At 41.9% G+C, this 19,109-nt stretch overlaps 1 protein-coding gene, 1 long non-coding RNA gene and 1 pseudogene across 3 annotated transcripts; 1 reads left to right on the forward strand and 2 right to left on the reverse strand.

Annotated features, from left to right (window-relative positions):
• Nucleotides 1–596: 596 nt before the first annotated feature.
• LOC113029724 (uncharacterized) lies at nt 597–3,214 on the forward strand. The gene is made up of 3 exons (XM_026180718.1): nt 597–988; nt 1,098–1,379; nt 1,863–3,214. The coding sequence occupies exons 1-3, from the start codon at nt 772–774 to the stop codon at nt 2,891–2,893; spliced, it is 1,530 nt and encodes a 509-aa protein (XP_026036503.1). The 5' UTR covers nt 597–771; the 3' UTR covers nt 2,894–3,214.
• A 62-nt stretch (nt 3,215–3,276) lies between these two features.
• On the reverse strand, nt 3,277–7,140 carry LOC113029725 (uncharacterized). Of its 2 annotated transcripts, none has more exons than XR_003273482.1 (5): nt 6,059–7,140; nt 5,510–5,630; nt 4,716–4,814; nt 3,991–4,174; nt 3,277–3,726 (listed from the first exon to the last, which is right to left on the reverse strand). It is a non-coding gene; the product is annotated as an uncharacterized LOC113029725 (long non-coding RNA). The 2 variants fall into 2 exon arrangements; XR_003273483.1 differs by having other exon boundaries at nt 4,424–4,814.
• A 770-nt stretch (nt 7,141–7,910) lies between these two features.
• LOC113029900 (homeobox protein NANOG-like) lies at nt 7,911–18,790 on the reverse strand (annotated as a pseudogene).
• Between the last annotated feature and the right edge of the window lie 319 nt (nt 18,791–19,109).

Consider the following 19,109-nt stretch of genomic DNA (forward strand, 5'->3'; position numbering starts at 1 on the left):
GAGTCCAGCTCCGGTTATTCTGCGACCAAATAAAAGACCTTGTAATCCGTGAAGCTCGTAAGAAAAGCGAGCTCAGCTACAGCGGCCATAGGATCCGGTGTTCTGACAAAACAGCCTTGTCACTGTCACTACCCGATCCGTACCGGAAACCCGATCGGTACCCCGCATGCGCGAAAGGTGTCTTCTTCCGGTCGAAGCGTTTTACGATAGTTACGGGTCAGAGTATCTGTTAAGATGTTAAGAATAATAAGTATCTCTTAACATGTTTCCAATAATAAAGCATTTCAATATAATGTAGACAAAAACGAAAAATAAAAAGATCGTTACGGATCAGGACTCCCCGATCCGTGCCGCGCATGTACAGGGGTTTTCTTCTTCTCTTTGTTTAATGGCAGTTTACTCCCCAGTATACCGTTAGCTTCATAGCATAAGTGCCTAAGTCATTGGACTAAGTCAATGACTTAGGCACTTATGCTATGAAGCTAACGATACGAGGATACTGCCACCTGCTGACTGAGCGAATGAGCCCTATTGTAAAATGAACGAGCGTCATTACAAACGTGTGTTAAATTTGATTTAGTGATAGTCGAGTGTGTTTATGCTTGTCTGTGTGGAGAAGATTGATTGGAATAGTGATGATGATGTCCGCTTACACTGTCAATAGCTAGGTTTCATTTGACGTAGACGTGACGTCGACGTAAAGCGCGAAATTTGACTGGCGGTCGGAAGTGAAAAAGATAAGCGCAAAATCACAGACAGACAGTACGCAAAATGCCTATGTCCTGTTGTGTTTACGGATGCTCCAGTAGGTCGACCAGAGAAACTGATAAACGGTATTTTAGGGTACCAAAAATAGCCCAACGAAGAGGAGAAAAATGGAAAATTCTAACCGAAAAACGTAGGAAAAAATGGATTTTAAATTTACGTTTACAGTCGGGAGGAGCAGAGTCTGCCAATGCCCGTGTCTGCAGCGACCACTTCGTCAGAGGTAATGTTATGTTTGCAAACGAACTTATTAGCATTAGGTTGTCGTTAAATTCTCGTTTACTTAGTGCTTTTAAGTTAGTAGTCTAATATTGACTTGATTGGGACTATAGGCTGCCCAAGTGCTTTGGATGACGAAGAGTCGGAGGACTGGGCTCCGACGGTCAATCTCGGCTACGAACGAAAACCCAGATCGGAATCAGTTCTCAAACGAGAGAAAAGAATGAAGCTTAAGGCAGAACAGCATCGATGTGCAGAGGCGATTTTGGATATGCAACAGACGGCTGAGAGCCCGGATTTGAGCCTAGTGACAGTGGAGAACCCCGAACTGCAGCTTCCAGCTGAGAATCCACAACCAGAAGACTTCAGTGTGAATGAGACATTCACTTATCCAGGTAAGATATTGTGCTGAGATGTAAAACAAACAAGAATCATGTCAAAGAGAAAAAGATGCCATTATCTGTAATGATTATGGTCCAAGTTACATATTACATGTTTGTGATTTTTTAATCACAGAGTAAATCCATACCATTTTATTCAGAAAAAAAGAAAAAGTGGCACTTATTACCGTCAGGCACACACCACAGGTTTTTGTACACTGCTATGGTTCTTATATTGCCAGATTCCAGACAGTCTCCTTTCACAGATAAGTAAAGATATCCGTAATGTAAGGTTTCTGTGGTGAGAAACATATAAATATATTTTTTGTTTAGACGCAACATGTTTTTTTGTTGATTAAAAAAAATAATTACATTAAATTAACATAGTGAATTAAACACATTACACCAGATTCTAATAGCCCACTAAAAAACTCCTACAGTGAAAATGAGTAAAAATTGAGGTTGCCTCTATTATGCTCCCCCACTGTTATATTGCAGGCTGTGCGGATGCTGGATGCCAGACAGAGCTGACGATGGATGACATCGAGAAGATGGAGGATGTTTTGAGACAGAACACAGCAGAGCTGGTTGATCTTCGGAGCAAGGCTCTGGACACACAGTTCAGCCAGGAGGCTTTTGAAAAAAATGAAGACAAGACAAAGTTCTACACAGGGCTCCCCAACTTCTTAGTTTTAATTCAGATTTTTGAACTGTGCGAGCCCTATATCACCTCGGGACCTATGTCTTTGTTGTCCAAATTTGAACAATTCATACTAGTTTTGCTGAGGCTGAGACTAAATCTGCCCCTGAAAGATTTAGCTTTCAGGTTCAATATTTCTCTGTCCACTGCTTCTAGAGTTTGGCATAAAGTAATTGACATACTTCATAAAAGGTTAGAGTTCCTAATTGAGTGGCCAGAGCGACATGTTCTTCAAGCTACGATGCCACTGAGTTTCAGACAGGCATTTGGATGTAAAGTGGCTGTGATTGTTGATTGCTTTGAAGTCTTTATTGAGAGACCATCTAATCTTCTTGCACAAGCTCAAACTTGGTCCAACTACAAGCACCATCACACTGTAAAATTTTTGATTGGTGTTGCCCCCCAAGGCTACGTCACTTACATATCTTCTGCCTGGGGAGGGAGAGTTAGCGATAAGCAGATCACAATAGAGAGTGGCCTCCTAAAGAACTTGTTACCTGGAGATATTGTCCTTGCAGATCGTGGGTTCAATATTGGCGATAATTTGGGGTTTTACTGTGCTTCACTACAGACACCGGCATTCACTAAAGGGAGAAAACAGCTGTCAGCCTATGAAGTGGCAGAGATAAGGAAAATAGCCAATTTGCGTATCCATGTTGAGCGAGTCATAGATTTAGTCAGGAGGAAATATCAAATTCTGCAGAGCAGGGCTATGCCAATAGAGAACATGTCCACAAAGCCAGGTGAGACACATGCATTGATCGACAAGATTGGGGTAATTTGTTGTGCCTTATCAAATCTCTCCGAGTCTGTTGTCCCACTGGAGTAAGGGGGGTGGGTGGTAATCAATCAGTTAAAAAAAATTAAATGTCTTGTCACTGTCACGGCTCACAGAAGGGGGTGGAGAGGAAGAGTAGTGTCCAGTATCTGCTGCTTGGCTCTGGTGATAAGTAGAACAGGGTAGAGTAATAGTAGTACCTAAGTCCTGACTCCTGATTAGTCTGTAAATGTTTTCAAATGAAATATTTTTCACCAACTGTCATATTGTGCTGGCAGTTTGTACAGTATTATACTGTGAGATGGATTGCAATCTATTTTGTTTATTTGTTTAAAAGTCTAATCTTGTAAATAAACCACCAATGTATTATTATGCTGCCTCAATAGCATTTAATCATTGTGTAGTGTTACACAACACTTAAATGACACAATTAAATGTACAATAAAATTAAATGACAATTTGTGCTCTAATGCTACGTCAGAGCAAATACAATAGCCAGAACTCATAATGACTACCATCAGGTCATAACAATATTCAAAATGTCATTATGTTGTCGTCCTTTTATCACATTACACATGTATGTTTGTAACTTGCTGTCCCAGTATTTCTGGGAGTATACTGTTTCTAAAAAAACACTCAACTTTAGGAATCGCATCATCCCAAAACTCAAGGTCAGGCAAAATCCTTTCAACAAATATGTCATTGCGGTTCCACACAACAAAGTCACAGTACTCTGCATTTGCAATGTGAAGCTGTGCCTGAATTTGGTAATAGTAGTCATGAGTTGGGTCCAGTGTGACATTATCCCCGTCACTGATGAGGCAGAAGCCCTTCTCCCCAGCACGCATGCGCAGGTTGACCGCATCTTTCTGAGAGTGTGGGCACTAAAATCACAGTGATGAGAACAACAATCAAGATTTATCTGATGAAACAGTGAAGAAGCAAAGAGGATGGGTGTGGTCTGTGTTATCATAATCTCTCATTGCCCAAAACAAATGTCTATTTGACACAGACAATAAAGCCTCATCTTATCTTAATTGAACAATAGATTAGAAATTAGAAAAGGTATTTCCTGCATTTTTACTCAGTTCACTGATTCTTATGGAAAGATGTCACACCTATGGCCTTGACTACAACAGAGTCAATACCTTAATCTCGCAGATGCCAGTTCCATGACAGTCACAAGTGACTATCCCATCAGGGGAGGACCCCATGTATGGCCACTTGGGGTTCAGCCAGAGACCGCTGTCCATACATGAGAAGCCTGCATGCTCCTGGCTCATAAGCTTCTCATATGCTCCTCTGGCTTGTGCTTCATGTTTGCATCCATAACTATAAACAGTACACATGCCAAACATGAAAAGGAAATTATTACTTAGTATTGGATGTGTAAAACAGTAAAGTGATGTATTATACAATATGCCATTACCCTAAACTATACTTAGTTCTTACCCTGTATAACCCTAGCCGTATAAGCCTATAACTAACCTCCATCTTCATAACACTTTTTTAGTTACAGTTATGGACAGTTTCATACCCCAAATCTTAACTCTGCCTTACCCTACATCAAACCCTAAATACCTTGTAGCAGCTGTGGTGAACCTATATGCCTCTGGATAGCATATGGCCTTGATCAAGCTCTTTGATGGTTGCTGGGGGTTGGTCTTAAGAACTTGAGCTGCAGTGTCTCTGGTGTTCTGTACTCAGGCACAGTTTTAGGAAGCATGCTAGACTGGGGGACAAATTCTTTGTGGTAAGGTTCCCTAGACATCAGTGCTGCACTCCTTGGACAGTTTTTGCTTAAACTCTCAAAAAACCTACAGTATGTCTCTGAATCTCTCTGCACTCTTGGGCATGGAAGTGATTTCCCAACCTTTTGTGTACTTGTGCAGCCATCAATGGAACACTCAAGCTTTCGTTTTTTTGACTTTGCTGAAGAGAAGTCAATCAGAGTTACTGGGCAAGCAGGAATCTGGAAAAATTAAGCCAAAGAAGATCATTAAAATTTAAAAAGCTCTTTTCCAAAACGCTATATATTCGTTTCCAAAAATATTCGAAATTGAACAGTGATGGCAGTGGAGTGAGTATGTGTGTTTTAGGCTGGGTATAGTGGTTGGTTGGCAGTGAAGTGTGTGTGTGTATGTTGGGTGGGGATGGAGGTGCCATGTGCTGGGTATAAAAGGAGTGGAAAGTAAGCAGTTCCATGTTGATGAAAATGTGGTGTGAGGAGTTGTGAGTACTGAGGAATGCATGAGAAATGTGAATATATAAAGTGCTGCAGTCAGGTGTGTGTGTGCGCAGAAAACAAGTGCTAGGGTGTTGAGGCATGCATGAGAAGGGTGTGATATACAGTATACGGTTCTGCAGTCATGGTTATGTTAGTCATGAAAAAGGAAATGGCTTTTAAATGCTGTTATAGCGTTTTGGAATAGAACTCTTCATTTATTAAAGTACTGCCTTTTGTCTGACCCCTCACCTGCAACCTGCCCGGCTTGATTAGATCTACCAGGAGCTTGAAGCCCCCGCCGGTATAGCCTACAGGGTCATTGAGGCACTCAAGCTTCCCCACCACGACAAGGTAGCAGTATAGGGGAAGATATTTTATCCTACTGTCACATGAAGTCCCAATATAACATTCTTTATCCTACATTTTGCTTTTTGGCTTACCTTTTTAACATGAGATGGCATCAGCCACTTGCACTGCTCTGATGTGCATGTCGCTCTCATTTTCACCCCAGCTTCAACTGCAAAAAGAACAGCTCCAACGTGCGAGCATGATTCTGATAGTCTGGAAATAGAGCACATAATCTTTTTAACATGAAATGCAATATTTACAGTACATTTTGATGATGCATAGCTTACTAATACTAATGTGCAATGGCACTTTATTTGAAGTAACATGTTTATTCATTAACTCTTTCTCAACAGCCTATAGAGAAATCATTATCTAGGTGATGACATGACTGAATAGTTCTACCCTCTATCTGAAAAATGCATCTGAGTGTCATGAGGGATCTAAGGCAATCACACAAATTCTTAGCTGATGAATTCTTAGCTAAAAGAAAACACTCTCTCCCCACTACTACTGAAGTACACCTGCAAAATGCTAGCAGTGCCCTATGCGTATGTGTGTGTGTGTGTGTGTGTGTGTGTGTGTGTGTGTGTGTGTGTGTGTGTTCTCATTGCAATAACATCCTACTTAATTAGGCTACTAACCCTGCCATACAATTGCAATGAGCTGCAATCACTTCTCCATCCTCCTTTGCAATTACCCAAGTCTTCAGAGGTGTCTCGTTAGACCGCTGAGAATGGTTTACCTTGAAACAAACAACTGTCACTCTAACGAAGTCCTAAGGATGTGGCATGTTTGTTGACGTTAAAGCCGCTACCGCTAACTGTTAGCGTGTTTAAGATAAAGCAATATAAGAACAAACACTCACCCTTGCAAACACCAAACTGTATCCATCACGGAGACGTTTTGTTCCAAGGTTGTGGACCCACCCGCTGACAAAAAAATTGTACGCCTCCAGACTCTTGAAAGCTTTCATTTGCTGCCTAGTGTAGTAAGAAGTCTGGAGGACCAAGTAGTTGGTGATATCCACAGCCTCGATAGTAGGCAAATCCTTTACTTCTGTGGTGTATTCGGACATTTTCAAAGAATACGGATCACGTCCGATATATTTTTTAACTATCTGTTTATATCTCTCCCGAGAAACGGGGTCTAAAGTTGCACAATAGCTGCTCTCCTGACTCTCCACAGTGTCCTCCATGTTTACTTCCGCCCTCCACTCAAAAATCGCGCTGCCTCCGCACGTCATCAGAACCACGTGACCGCAACCCAACTATTGACTGCGGTAAAGTGAGCCGTCATTTGTGAGCCGCGGTCAAGCCATTCGCCTCCTATCCGCCGCATAAATTTCCTTGCGCTTTTACACCAGTCTTTACGGTAGCGCCTTTTCGCTTTATATCCTGATTGAAAGCCTAGACTCGCGCACACATGCACGCGCGTGAACAGTCACACGCACGCGCGCACACAAATTACAATGGAACAGCCCAATACAGCCATCGTGACAGTCTGGTTGGATATTCAAAAATTCATTAAAAATCATTCTTAAAAGTTGATGCCAAGCTTTCAACACAATCCTCTTCTCGGACACCTACTTTACCTCTGGGCCAGTTTTTACCCAGATTTACTGTAATATTACTCAGAAATCACAGTAAACTCATATTCAGTGCAATACAGTCAATGCACTACAATTATGTTTATTTCAAAAATTCATTAAAAGTCATCCTGAATAGTTGAGGTACAACTTTCAACACATCCCCCCTCTGGGACACCTACTGTACCTGTGTGCCAATTTTCATCCAGATTTACTGTAGAATTCCTCAGAAATTAAAGGAAACTTATATTCAATTCAATACAGTCAATACAATAGAATTATGTCAATTTTCAGAAATTCATTAAAAATCTTTCTGAGTAGTTGATGTACAACTTTCAACACATCCCTCCTCTGGGACACCTACTGTACCTGTGTGCCAGGTTTCAGCCAGATTTACTGTAGAATTCCTCAGAAATTAAAGGGTACTTGTATCCAATGCAGTCGGCCAATACAGTAGAATTATGTCAATTTTCAAAAATTCATTAAAAATCATCCTGAGTAGTTGATGTCCAACTTTCAACACATCCCTCCTCTGGGACACCTACTGTACCTGTGTGCCAATTTTCATCCAGATTTACTGTAGAACTCCTCAGAAATTAATGGAAACATTTATTCAATTCAATACAGTCAATACACTACAATTATGGAAATTTCAAAAATTCATTAAAAATCACCCATAATAGTTGAGGTCCAACTTTCAACACTTTCTTACTCTGGGCATCCTACTGTACCTCTGGGCCAAGTTACATCTCAATTCACTGTAATCTTTATCAAAATTTGAAAGAACAATTCTATGTAAATGCTGGCTGTGTGACCTTTCAAAGTGACACTAAATAACAGAACTCAGGCACATCAGGGAATAATCCAAAAGGCAGATTTATTAAACAAAAACAACATACAAAATATCTCTAACCCATACTACATAACCTAAAAAGAAACAAAGGGACACTTAGAAGCACAAGGAAACAATACTGAAAGGGCAAGAGACACAGTCCAAACACAATCCACAACTAAAATGCCAAAAGAACAAGTCATCCCACATAGCAGACGGGTCTTTCCTGGATCTGGTGTCAAGCCGGCACTGCTGGCTGACTTCTGGCATGGTAAGATGGCACTGTTTATGTGATGGCATGCCACATTTGGCCTGATTGGGTGAATGTGACATGTTGTATAGAGCACTTTGAGTAATATGGGTGAGTAAAAAAGTGCTGTATAAGAATCAGTCCATTCACTGTCTGAACAGAGTCTCGTCATGTTACTTTTGCACTATTATGTTCCAGCACATGTTGTTATTACATGGCTTACATGGCTAAGGTACACATTAGGCTGACATCTGGGGCCAGAGCTGAAACTGTTCTGGGCCAGCACAGGGCCAGCAGTGTGTCTGCAACTGGCCTTGTGCTGGCTCATGTGTGGGCCACCTCTGGTAAACCAGATCTGGGCCACCATAGGGCCGTCATTCTTTGCGGTACGCAGGCCATGTGTAAGCACATTGTGTGGGACAGATCCAGGCCATGCCAATTTTGCTATGTGGGAGGAATTATGTAAAAATAGAAACATCATAAAAATGAAAATGAACATAAAGTAAAATGTACTGAAAAGAACATCAGTATGGCCATCATTATTTGCTTGGAAAGTCTAAAGTTCCATGGCTTTGAACAGCCAGAGAACGCAATGCCCAGCTTAGAATGACTAAAAGTAACTTCTTTTAACATTCTGTCATTCTGCTTCTATATCAAGAATCCACTAAAAATAGTCATTTGAAAAAAAATATTCGCCACTTTTCATCAGTTTGGGTTCCTCTGTTTATAGCAATTTTTAGAAAAGAACCCAATACCTTTGTCACTATACAGTTGTACAGTGAGATACAGAGCATCTCCTACTCATTGCAAACATGCTGGGAGGGTGGCTCTATCCGCCTTAGTGCAGCTGCTGTACCATACTGTGATGCAGTAAGTTAGTAGGCTCTCAATGGGCGAGTGGTGGAAGGGTGAGCTGTAGTCCACAAAGAGCATTCTGGCGTAGCTCTGCCGCTGTTCTAGGTGACTCAGCACCGAGTGGAGGGTGATGGCATCTTCTGTGAATCTGTTTGCACGGTATGCAAACTGGTGGGGGTCGAATTCTGGGGGGAGGTAATCCTTGGTGTGCTGAAGGACTAGTTTCATGATTACCGGTGTGAGGGCCACAGGGCAATAATAGTTCAGGCTGGTGATGGGAGACTTCTTTGGTACTGGGATGATTGTGGCTGATTTTAGACAGGATGGGATGGCTGCTTCATCCAGTGAGAGGTTGAAGATTCTGGTGGAGATGAGGGTGAGCTGGTGGGCACATGGTCTTAGCACTTTACCACGTATTCCGTCTGGACGCCTTCCTGGGGTTCACTGCTAGGAACACTCATCTGACATCGTGCTCCGTTACAGTGAATGGAGCGGTGCAGGAACCAGGTGAGGATGAGGATGGGAGCAGGGCTGAGGCAGATGAATGCTGCTGTTGTGGTGTTTCAAAGCGGGCAAAGAAGCTGTTTATGTCCTCTGCTAGCTGCACACTCAGGTTTTCTGTTTTCACAGTTCTGCCTCTGTGGTTTATGATGTCTATTATTCCATGCCATGTGTTGTTGCTGGACAGGTGGGACCCCTTTTCAGGTCAGCTCGAGCAGACCTGTACAGAGCTCTGTCAACAGACCTACAGGGAGTGCAGAATTATTAGGCAAGTTGTATTTTTGAGGAATAATTTTATTATTGAACAACAACCATGTTCTCAATGAACCCAAAAGACTCATTAATATCAAAGCTGAATGTTTTTGGAAGTAGTTTTTTTTTTTTTTTTTTTTTAGTTATTTTAGGGGGATATCTGTGTGTGCGGGTGACTATTACTGTGCATAATTATTAGGCAACTTCACAAAAAACAAATATGTACCCATTTCAATTATTTATTTTTACCAGTGAAACCAATATAACATCTCCACATTCACAAATATACATCTCAGAATCAGAATCAGAATCAGAATCGTGTTTATTGGCCAAATACAGTGGGGCAAAAAAGTATTTAGTCAGCCACCGATTGTGCAAGTTCCCCCACCTAAAATGATGACAGAGGTCAGTAATTTGCACCAGGGGTACACTTCAACTGTGAGAGACAGAATGTGGAAAAAAAATCCATGAATCCACATGGTAGGATTTGTAAAGAATTTATTCGTAAATTATGGTGGAAAATAAGTATTTGGTCAATAACAAAAATACAACTCAATACTTTGTAACATAACCTTTGTTGGCAATAACAGAGGTCAAACGTTTACTATAGGTCTTTACCAGGTTTGCACACACAGTAGCTGGTATTTTGGCCCATTCCTCCATGCAGATCTTCTCGAGAGCAGTGATGTTTTGGGGCTGTCGCCGAGCAACACGGACTTTCAACTCCTGCCACAGATTTTCTATGGGGTTGAGGTCTGGAGACTGGCTAGGCCACTCCAGGACTTTCAAATGCTTCTTACGGAGCCACTCCTTTGTTGCCTGGGCGGTGTGTTTTGGATCATTGTCATGTTGGAAGACCCAGCCTCGTTTCATCTTCAAAGTTCTCACTGATGGAAGGAGGTTTTGGCTCAAAATCTCACGATACATGACCCCATTCATTCTGTCCTTAACACGGATCAGTCGTCCTGTCCCCTTGGCAGAAAAACAGCCCCATAGCATGATGTTTCCACCCCCATGCTTCACAGTAGGTATGGTGTTCTTGGGATGCAACTCAGTATTCTTCTTCCTCCAAACACGACGAGTTGAGTTTATACCAAAAAGTTCTACTTTGGTTTCATCTGACCACATGACATTCTCCCAATCCTCTGCTGTATCATCCATGTGCTCTCTGGCAAACTTCAGACGGGCCTGGACATGCACTGGCTTCAGCAGCGGAACACGTCTGGCACTGCGGGATTTGATTCCCTGCCGTTGTAGTGTGTTACTGATGGTGACCTTTGTTACTTTGGTCCCAGCTCTCTGCAGGTCATTCACCAGGTCCCCCCGTGTGGTTCTGGGATCTTTGCTCACCGTTCTCATGATCATTTTGACCCCACGGGATGAGATCTTGCGTGGAGCCCCAGATCGAGGGAGATTATCAGTGGTCTTGTATGTCTTCCATTTTCTGATGATTGCTCCCACAGTTGATTTTTTCACACCAAGCTGCTTGCCTATTGTAGATTCACTCTTCCCAGTCTGGTGCAGGTCTACAATACTTTTCCTGGTGTCCTTCGAAAGCTCTTTGGTCTTGGCCATGGCGGAGTTTGGAGTCTGACTGTTTGAGGCTGTGGACAGGTGTCTTTTATACAGATGATGAGTTCAAACAGGTGCCATTCATACAGGTAACGAGTGGGGGACAGAAAAGCTTCTTAAAGAAGACGTTACAGGTCTGTGAGAGCCAGAGATTTTCCTTGTTTGAGGTGACCAAATACTTATTTTCCACCCTGATTTAGGAATAAATTCTTTACAAATCCTACCATGTGAATTCATGGATTTTTTTTTTCACATTCTGTCTCTCACAGTTGAAGTGTACCTCTGGTGCAAATTACTGACCTCTGTCATCATATTAAGTGGGGGAACTTGCACAATCGGTGGCTGACTAAATACTTTTTTGCCCCACTGTAGATAGTAGAGCCAGAGGAGTGGCAATTTTAATTAGGAATAAAATACATTTTTCTCTTACTAAATTGATTGCTGACAAAAATGGACGATATCTAATTGTTGTAGGGACCCTCATGAATAACCCAGTTGTCTTAGTGAACGTCTATGCCCCAAACTTTGACAATGCTGTGTTTGCTAATAATCTTTTGAGGATGATTCCTGACTTAAAGACGCACCCTCCTGATCTTCGAGGTGATTTAAACTGCGTTATTGACCGAGCTTTAGTCAAATCTGCCACTGGCTCGAAAGCATCATCTGCTATGTTCAGGGCTTTCTCACACTTTATGACCCAAAATGGACACATTGATTGGAGGTTTTTTAATCCCGAAGCCAGAGAATATTCCTTTTTTCAAATGTTCATCACACATATTCTCACATCAATTACTTTTTTATAAATGGCTCCATGGCTTCTAAAGTTTGCAACTCTGAATATCTCCTGATTGTTATATCTGATCAAGCTCCATTAGTCCTGCATATGGCTTTGTCTGCTGGCTATAGACCTCAGCATCCATGGAGGTTGAACTCTCTTCTTTTGTCTGATTCAGCTTTCTGTGACTATATCTCATCTGCAATTGATGATTTCTTAACTACGAATGAGTCTGAGGACACCTCAAATTCTCTACTATCAGAATCAGAAAGGGTTTTATTGCCAAATGTTGAGCAGGTTTACAACATTAGGAAATTGCTGCGGTGCTTCAGTGCAAACATACTGTCATAAATTGCGCTTAAATAGATATAAAAATAAAAATAAGAATTAAAAGTGCTAAGTAGATAGATATATACATGAGTGCAGGTGGTGATCAATGCCAAACATGGAATGATGCAGTGAACACAGTGTAGGGTCATGTGTTAGTGGTGGGAACAGTCATACGGTTATTGTTCATGTGTCCAACAGCAGAGGGGAAGAAACTGTTCTTATGGCGAGAGGTTCTGGTGCGAATGGACCGGAGCCTCCTGCCTGAGGGGAGCAGGTCAAACAGACTGTATCCAGGGTGAGAAGTGTCAGCTGAGATCCGAGCTGCACGCCCCAGTGTACTATGGGAAACTCTTAAAGCTTACCTCAGGGGCCAAATAATTTCCTATTTATCTCACCTATCTAAATCAACGAAAGCTAAGCAAAATGAACTTTCTGCCAAAATTCAAGCTCTAGACCGGCAACACGCTCAAACTCCCTCACCTGAAATATATAAGCAGCATCTTAACCTGCAATCGGAGTTCAGTCGCCTGTCAACCCATGATGCAGAGCAATTGATATTACAGTCCCGTGGCAACTATTATGAACATGGTGATAAAGCCTCTCGTGTGCTAGCCCACCAGCTACGTCACCAATCGGCACCTCGCCAAATTTTGCAAATTAGAAATGAATCAGGAACTTTGACTTCTGATCCAACGGAAATCAACTCAATTGTTAAGCCATTTTATAGTGCTCTGTATGCATCATAGTTCCCCTCTAATTTTATAGATATGAACCAGTTTCTTAACAAATTGGACACCCCTACAATCGCAACCTCAACAGCAGCAGACATTGATGCACCGCTCACTTTGGATGAGGTTATATCATCAATCACATCCTTACAGTCTGGAAAGTCCCCTGGTCCCGATGGGTTCCCTGCCGAATTTTATAAAAAAATTCCACTTAAAACTGGCCCCTTTGCTGTTGTCGGTTTTTGAGTAGTCACTGAAACAAGGCTCTCTCCCTCAGACACTAAGACAGGCTTCTGTCTCATTACTGCATAAAGAAGGAAAGGATCCTACCTGTTGTAGCTCCTATCGACCAATAAGCCTTCTTAATGTAGACTTTAAAATCTTATCCAAACTGCTAGCAACCCGTTTGGAAAGAGTTCTCCCTTCTATTATATCAGACGAACAGACAGGCTTTATTAAAGGAAGACATTCCTTTTTTAATATACGGTCCCTTCTTAATATAATATACTCCAAAAATCATAGCACCGTCCCTGAGGTGGTGATCTCATTGGATGCTGGAAAAGCATTCGATTGAGTGGAATCGGGGTATCTTTTTGCAGTCTTGAGGAAATTTGGTTTTGGTAACAATTTTATATCTTGGATTCATCTTTTATATACTACGCCACTGGCATCTGTTTGTACTAACACTGATTTCGGAGTATTTTACTCTCACCTTTACTTTTCACTTTAGCAATAGAGCCTCTCTCTGTGGCTCTCAGAACCTCGCCTCTGTTTCAAGGGGTTATTCGTGGTGGTACGGAACATAGGGTTGCTTTATATGCAGGTGACTTATTATTATATGTTACAAATCCAACAATTCATTTATCCTCTATAATGCAAATACTTCTACATTTTGGCTCTTTCTCTGGGTACAAGATTAATATATAAAAAAGTGAATGTTTTCCCATAAACCCAGCTGCACAAGAGCTTAGACAAACCGATTTTGATTTCCAACTAGCTTCTTCAGGCTTTAGATATCTAGGAGTGCGTATTACCAGTTCATTTAAAGCTTTGCGAACAGCAAATGTTAACCCTTTGCTGACCTGTGTAAGGTTGGCTTTTCAAATGAGGGCAAACCTTCCTGTATCACTTCTTGGCAGGATTAATATTATAAAAATGAATATTCTACCCAAATTTCTTTATCTTTTTCAGTGTATCCCACTGTTTTTACCTAAATCCTTTTTCAAATCTGTGAATCAAATGATTTCATCATTTATATGGACAAATAAGACCCCTGGGATTTGTATGACTTCACTACAACAGGGTAAGCTCAGTGGGGGTCTTGCTCTGCCCAACTTGATGTTTTATTCAGAATCAGAAAGGGTTTTATTGCCAAATGTTGAGCAGGTTTACAACATTAGGAAATTGCTGCGGTGCTTCAGTGCAAACATACTGTCATAAATTGCGCTTAAATAGACATGAAAAAATAAAAGTAAGAATAAGAATTAAAAGTGCTACGTAGAAAGATATATACATGAGTGCAGGTGGTGATCAGTGCCAAACATGGAATGATGCAGTGAACACAGCGTAGGGTCATGTGTTAGTGGTGGGAACAGTCATACGGTTATTGTTCATGTGTCCAACAGCAGAGGGGAAGAAACTGTTCTTATGGCGAGAGGTTCTGGTGCGAATGGACCGGAGCCTCCTGCCTGAGGGGAGCAGGTCAAACAGACTGTATCCAGGGTGAGAAGGGTCAGCTGAGATCCGAGCTGCACGCCACAGTGTCCTGGAGGTGTACAGGTCCTGCAGAGATGGGAGTCTACAGCCAATCACCTTCTCAGCAGAGCGCACAACATGCTGCAGTCTCTGTTTGTCCCTGATAGTGGCTCCAGCGTACCACACGGTGATGGAGGAGGTGAGGATGGACTCGATGATTGCAGTGTAGAATTGCATCATCGTCCGTGTTGGCAGGTTGAATTTCTTCAGCTGCCTCAGGAAGTACATCCTCTGCTGGGCTTTCTTGATGACGGAGGTGATGGTGGTACCCAGGAAGCGGAATGAGTCCACAGAGGTGATGGGGGTGTCAGTCAGGATGATGGGGGGAGTGGGGCTGTGTGCTTCCTGAAGTCCACAATAATCTCCACTGTCTTCTGGGCATTCAGCACCAGGTTGTTGTGGCTGCACCAAGACACCAGACGTTCAACCTCCCTCCTGTAGGCAGACTCATCCCCGTCCGAGATGAGCCCAATAACAGTGGTGTCATCTGCAAACTTGATTAGCTTGACAGACTGGTGGGTGGAGGTGCAGCAGTTGGTGTACAGGGAGAAGAGCAGAGGAGAAAGAACACAGCCCTGAGGGGAGCCGGTGCTGATGGTCCGAGAGTCCGAGACATTCTTTCCCAGCCTCACATGCTGCTTCCTGTCCATCAGGAAGTCAGTGATCCACTGGCAGATGGGATCAGGCACATTCATCTGGGAAAGCTTGCCTCGGAGATGGTCTGGAAGGATGGTGTTGAAGGCAGAGCTGAAGTCCACAAACAGGATCCTATTGTTGGGCAGCCAACATTCAAAAGTATACTTATTGGCTGAATGATCCTCAAGCTACTTTGTGTTGCCTTGAGGCTCAATCATGTTTCTCTTCCTCACTCCCAGCACTATTATTTTCATCCCTTCCTGTTTCCCTGTTACGATTCACAGACAACCCTGTTCTAATTGGCTCTCTAAAAATATGGTATCAATTCCGGCATCACTTCAATTCAGTCTCTGCTTCTGCTCTGACCCTAATCTGCAACAACTACCTCTTCCCCCCCATCGCTGGTGGACTCCTCCTTTCGTATATGGGCAAGAAAAGGTATCAAATGTTTTTATGACTTTTTTAAAGATAACATTTTTCTCAGCTTTAGTGACCTTTGTTCTTTGTATGATTTGCCCTCGTATCATTTGTTCTGCTACTTTCAAATAAGACACTGTGCATCTTCTATCTTGCCAGAGTTTCCAAGTCAGCTTCTCAAGCCTTGGTGGGAAGACTTATTCCAGTTGAAGCCTCACAGTAAGGCTCTAATATCACAAGTATATACTTTAATTATGGCATCGAGCAATTACTCAACCAAATAATTGCTTTGAGTTGGGAACAGGAACTGGGTCTTCAGCTTCTTGAAGGTTACTGGGACAAAGTAATTGACAGAATTCATTCTTCAGCCTCATGTGCAAGACTCCCTTATTCAGTTTAAGACGGTATACAGATTACACATCTAGATTATCTAAAATATACCCCAGCATTCCTGACCTGTGCAACAGATGCAACGCCTGTTTTTTGCCTTCCCGACACTTAAGTTATACTGGACTTTTTATTTTGAAGTGCTCTCTCATGTTTTGAGCGTTACACTCCAACCATGCCCACTAGTTTGGTGTTTCTGAAGATGCCACCCTAAACCTTAGTCATAAACAGCTGGATGTTATGTTCACTTCACTGCTGGCACGACGTAGAATTTTGCTGTCTTGGAAAGCTCATCACCTTCCAGCCCGATCACGTTGGCTGGAAGATGTTATGTTCTTTTTATAAATGGAGAAAATAAAATTCAGACTCAGAGGAAATGTTAATAAGTTCTCACAGATGTGGCAGCCTTTTATTATTTACTTCAGTTCATTGAAAACACTTCCAACAGACTAAACTTTAGTACCATGGGGTTTTCTTTTGTTCTGGTTCTGGGGGGAGTGTTTTTTTGTTTGTTTGTTTGTTTTTGTTTGTTCTTTTTCTCTTTGCTTTTTCTTTTGTATTGTTCTCTGTGTGTGTTTTTCCCACTTTTTCCTTCATTTCTATTTTATTTATTTATTTATTTAACTTTAATGGCCTAATCTGTATTGAGATATATCTTTGTGTCTGTGGTACCCTCTTTATTGGGCCTGATATGTCAACTTACATGTAAAAACTCTATAAATAAAGGGGGGGGGGGGGGGGGGGCTGAGAAAGTTCAGTTTTGAATGGGTGTAAATATTTTATTTACAGTTTCTCATACAAAAGGCATATAGTATTCTTCATGTACATTCATACCAGCAGCAGGGTTAAATTCATACTGGCCGTTGTCTGGTGGCATCGACCAGCCAAATGTCTGGGGCGAGTTGGGGAAGGTCCACTGAGGTCCAGGAGCAAAACTGTCCACAGCATGATGATAGGGGCCCTGATGGTTTCCACCATTTGGGATTGGGTTTACCTCCTGGTGCTCGGTGTACTGCTGCCTGAATGGGGGCTGTCCCTCTCCCTGAAACTGAAACACAGACAGGTGGACTGTCAGTAAAATAAGAATACTTCAAGAATACTTCAATCAATTCCCCGGATAATGACAGAATCAGAAACAGTGCTTTTTAATAATAGGAGATACTCTAATAGGAGATGTCTCTCTCCCTGAAACTGAAGGGGACAAGGGGACTGTCAGTAAAACGAGAATAGTTGTTTTAAATTATTGGCATTACACTTTTTTAAATACAGTCAATTCCCCAGATAATGACAGAATCATCATCATCATCGTTTATTTGTATAGCACTTTAAGAACACACCAGGCAGACCAAAGTGCTGAACAACACAGATCAAAACAACAACCAAATTAAAAATACCATAAAATCAAATCATAAACAATTCAGTTCAATAATAGGAGATACTTACATGAAGTGGGACATCCTGATTCACATGCTGAGGATGTGACCTCCTCCTAAACTTACTCCGTCTGTTTTGAAACCAAGTTTTTACCTAAAGACGGAAGAAAACAGAAAACATTTAGTCAGTACAATGGACCCAAAATTCAATTTCTTATGTTCTATTGAATTGAAAAACACTCACCTGTCTGTAGGTCAGACCTGTCATCTCTGCCAGCTGTTTCATCTCCCTTGGCTCATAGTAACGTTTCAAATTAAAGTGATGGACAAGAATATTCAACTGCCTCTCCGTGAACACCACCCGGGCCTTTCCTTTAGGTTTCTCTGGAGCAGTGCTGGGAGGGTGCAGAGTGGCAGTGATGTTGCCATCCTGGCTTCTTGGGAGAGCAAAATCTTGTTTCTGCTCTGAGACTGAACTGGGAAACAGCCTCAGAGGTATCAGCGGTTTTTTTGCTCATCTCCATTTTTAGAGCAGTCTCTGCCCATGTAGCGAGTTCTTCCAAGGAAAGACTCCCTTCAGGGCCGCTGCCTGAACTCCACGAGTCTGTGAGGGTAAAGAGACAAGAGGACAAGTAAGCACAAGTCTATATGGTCCACATGGGTCAGTTGCTGATATGTTTTGGCACGACTGACTTTCTAACAGAAAAAATTAACAAAGGTTAAATTGATGAGTCTTAAATCCCAAAAGGTCTCAGACTGAAGAAGTCACAAAACATTTCTCCCATTGAAAACATTACATCCAGGTGAACTGAATCAACCTTCAGGGATTTACTTACCTGATGACTGAGCATCAACACAATGAATCTTAAACACAAAAGTTTCCCACAAAGTAGAAAAAAATAAGTCGGATATTTGTAGATTCTTTAAAACCAAAAAGGATTTAAAGTGGACTCTGTTCAACTGTGGAGGGAGAAATGGTGACTTCTGCCATCTGGACTTACAACACAGAGTGAAAGAGTATTTTTGCAAGTTTTCTTAGAGGTTTGCCAACTCTGTTCATATTAGCTCACCAGGCAATAATGCTGAGTACATACCTGGAGAAAAGTGCATCCCATAATCTTCCATGAAATCCCAGTGATTAAAAGAGGAAAACTGGAAAAAGTATCTCTGATGAAAGAGCTCCAAACCAAGCAGGAAGGTGACTTAAGAGCAATTCTCCTGGGCTTTTAAGGAGGTTTGTGGGTGTGGGCAGGAATGTGGGGGGGTTGAGCTTCTTCTTCGCTTTACAACCAGTCAGGCAGTTTCTACCAACTGGCATCATTTACATTTCTTTAAAATGCTGATTCTCAGGTCTGAAAAAAAGAGTACAGTTAGAAAGCTGCCGTGCAAAATGAGCTTTACCAAATCTTTCCACCTCACACTTTATAAAATATGAAACACTTAA

The sequence above is a fragment of the Astatotilapia calliptera genome, chromosome 9, assembly GCF_900246225.1.
Source record: "Astatotilapia calliptera chromosome 9, fAstCal1.2, whole genome shotgun sequence".
Classification (NCBI taxonomy): Eukaryota; Metazoa; Chordata; class Actinopteri; order Cichliformes; family Cichlidae; genus Astatotilapia; species Astatotilapia calliptera.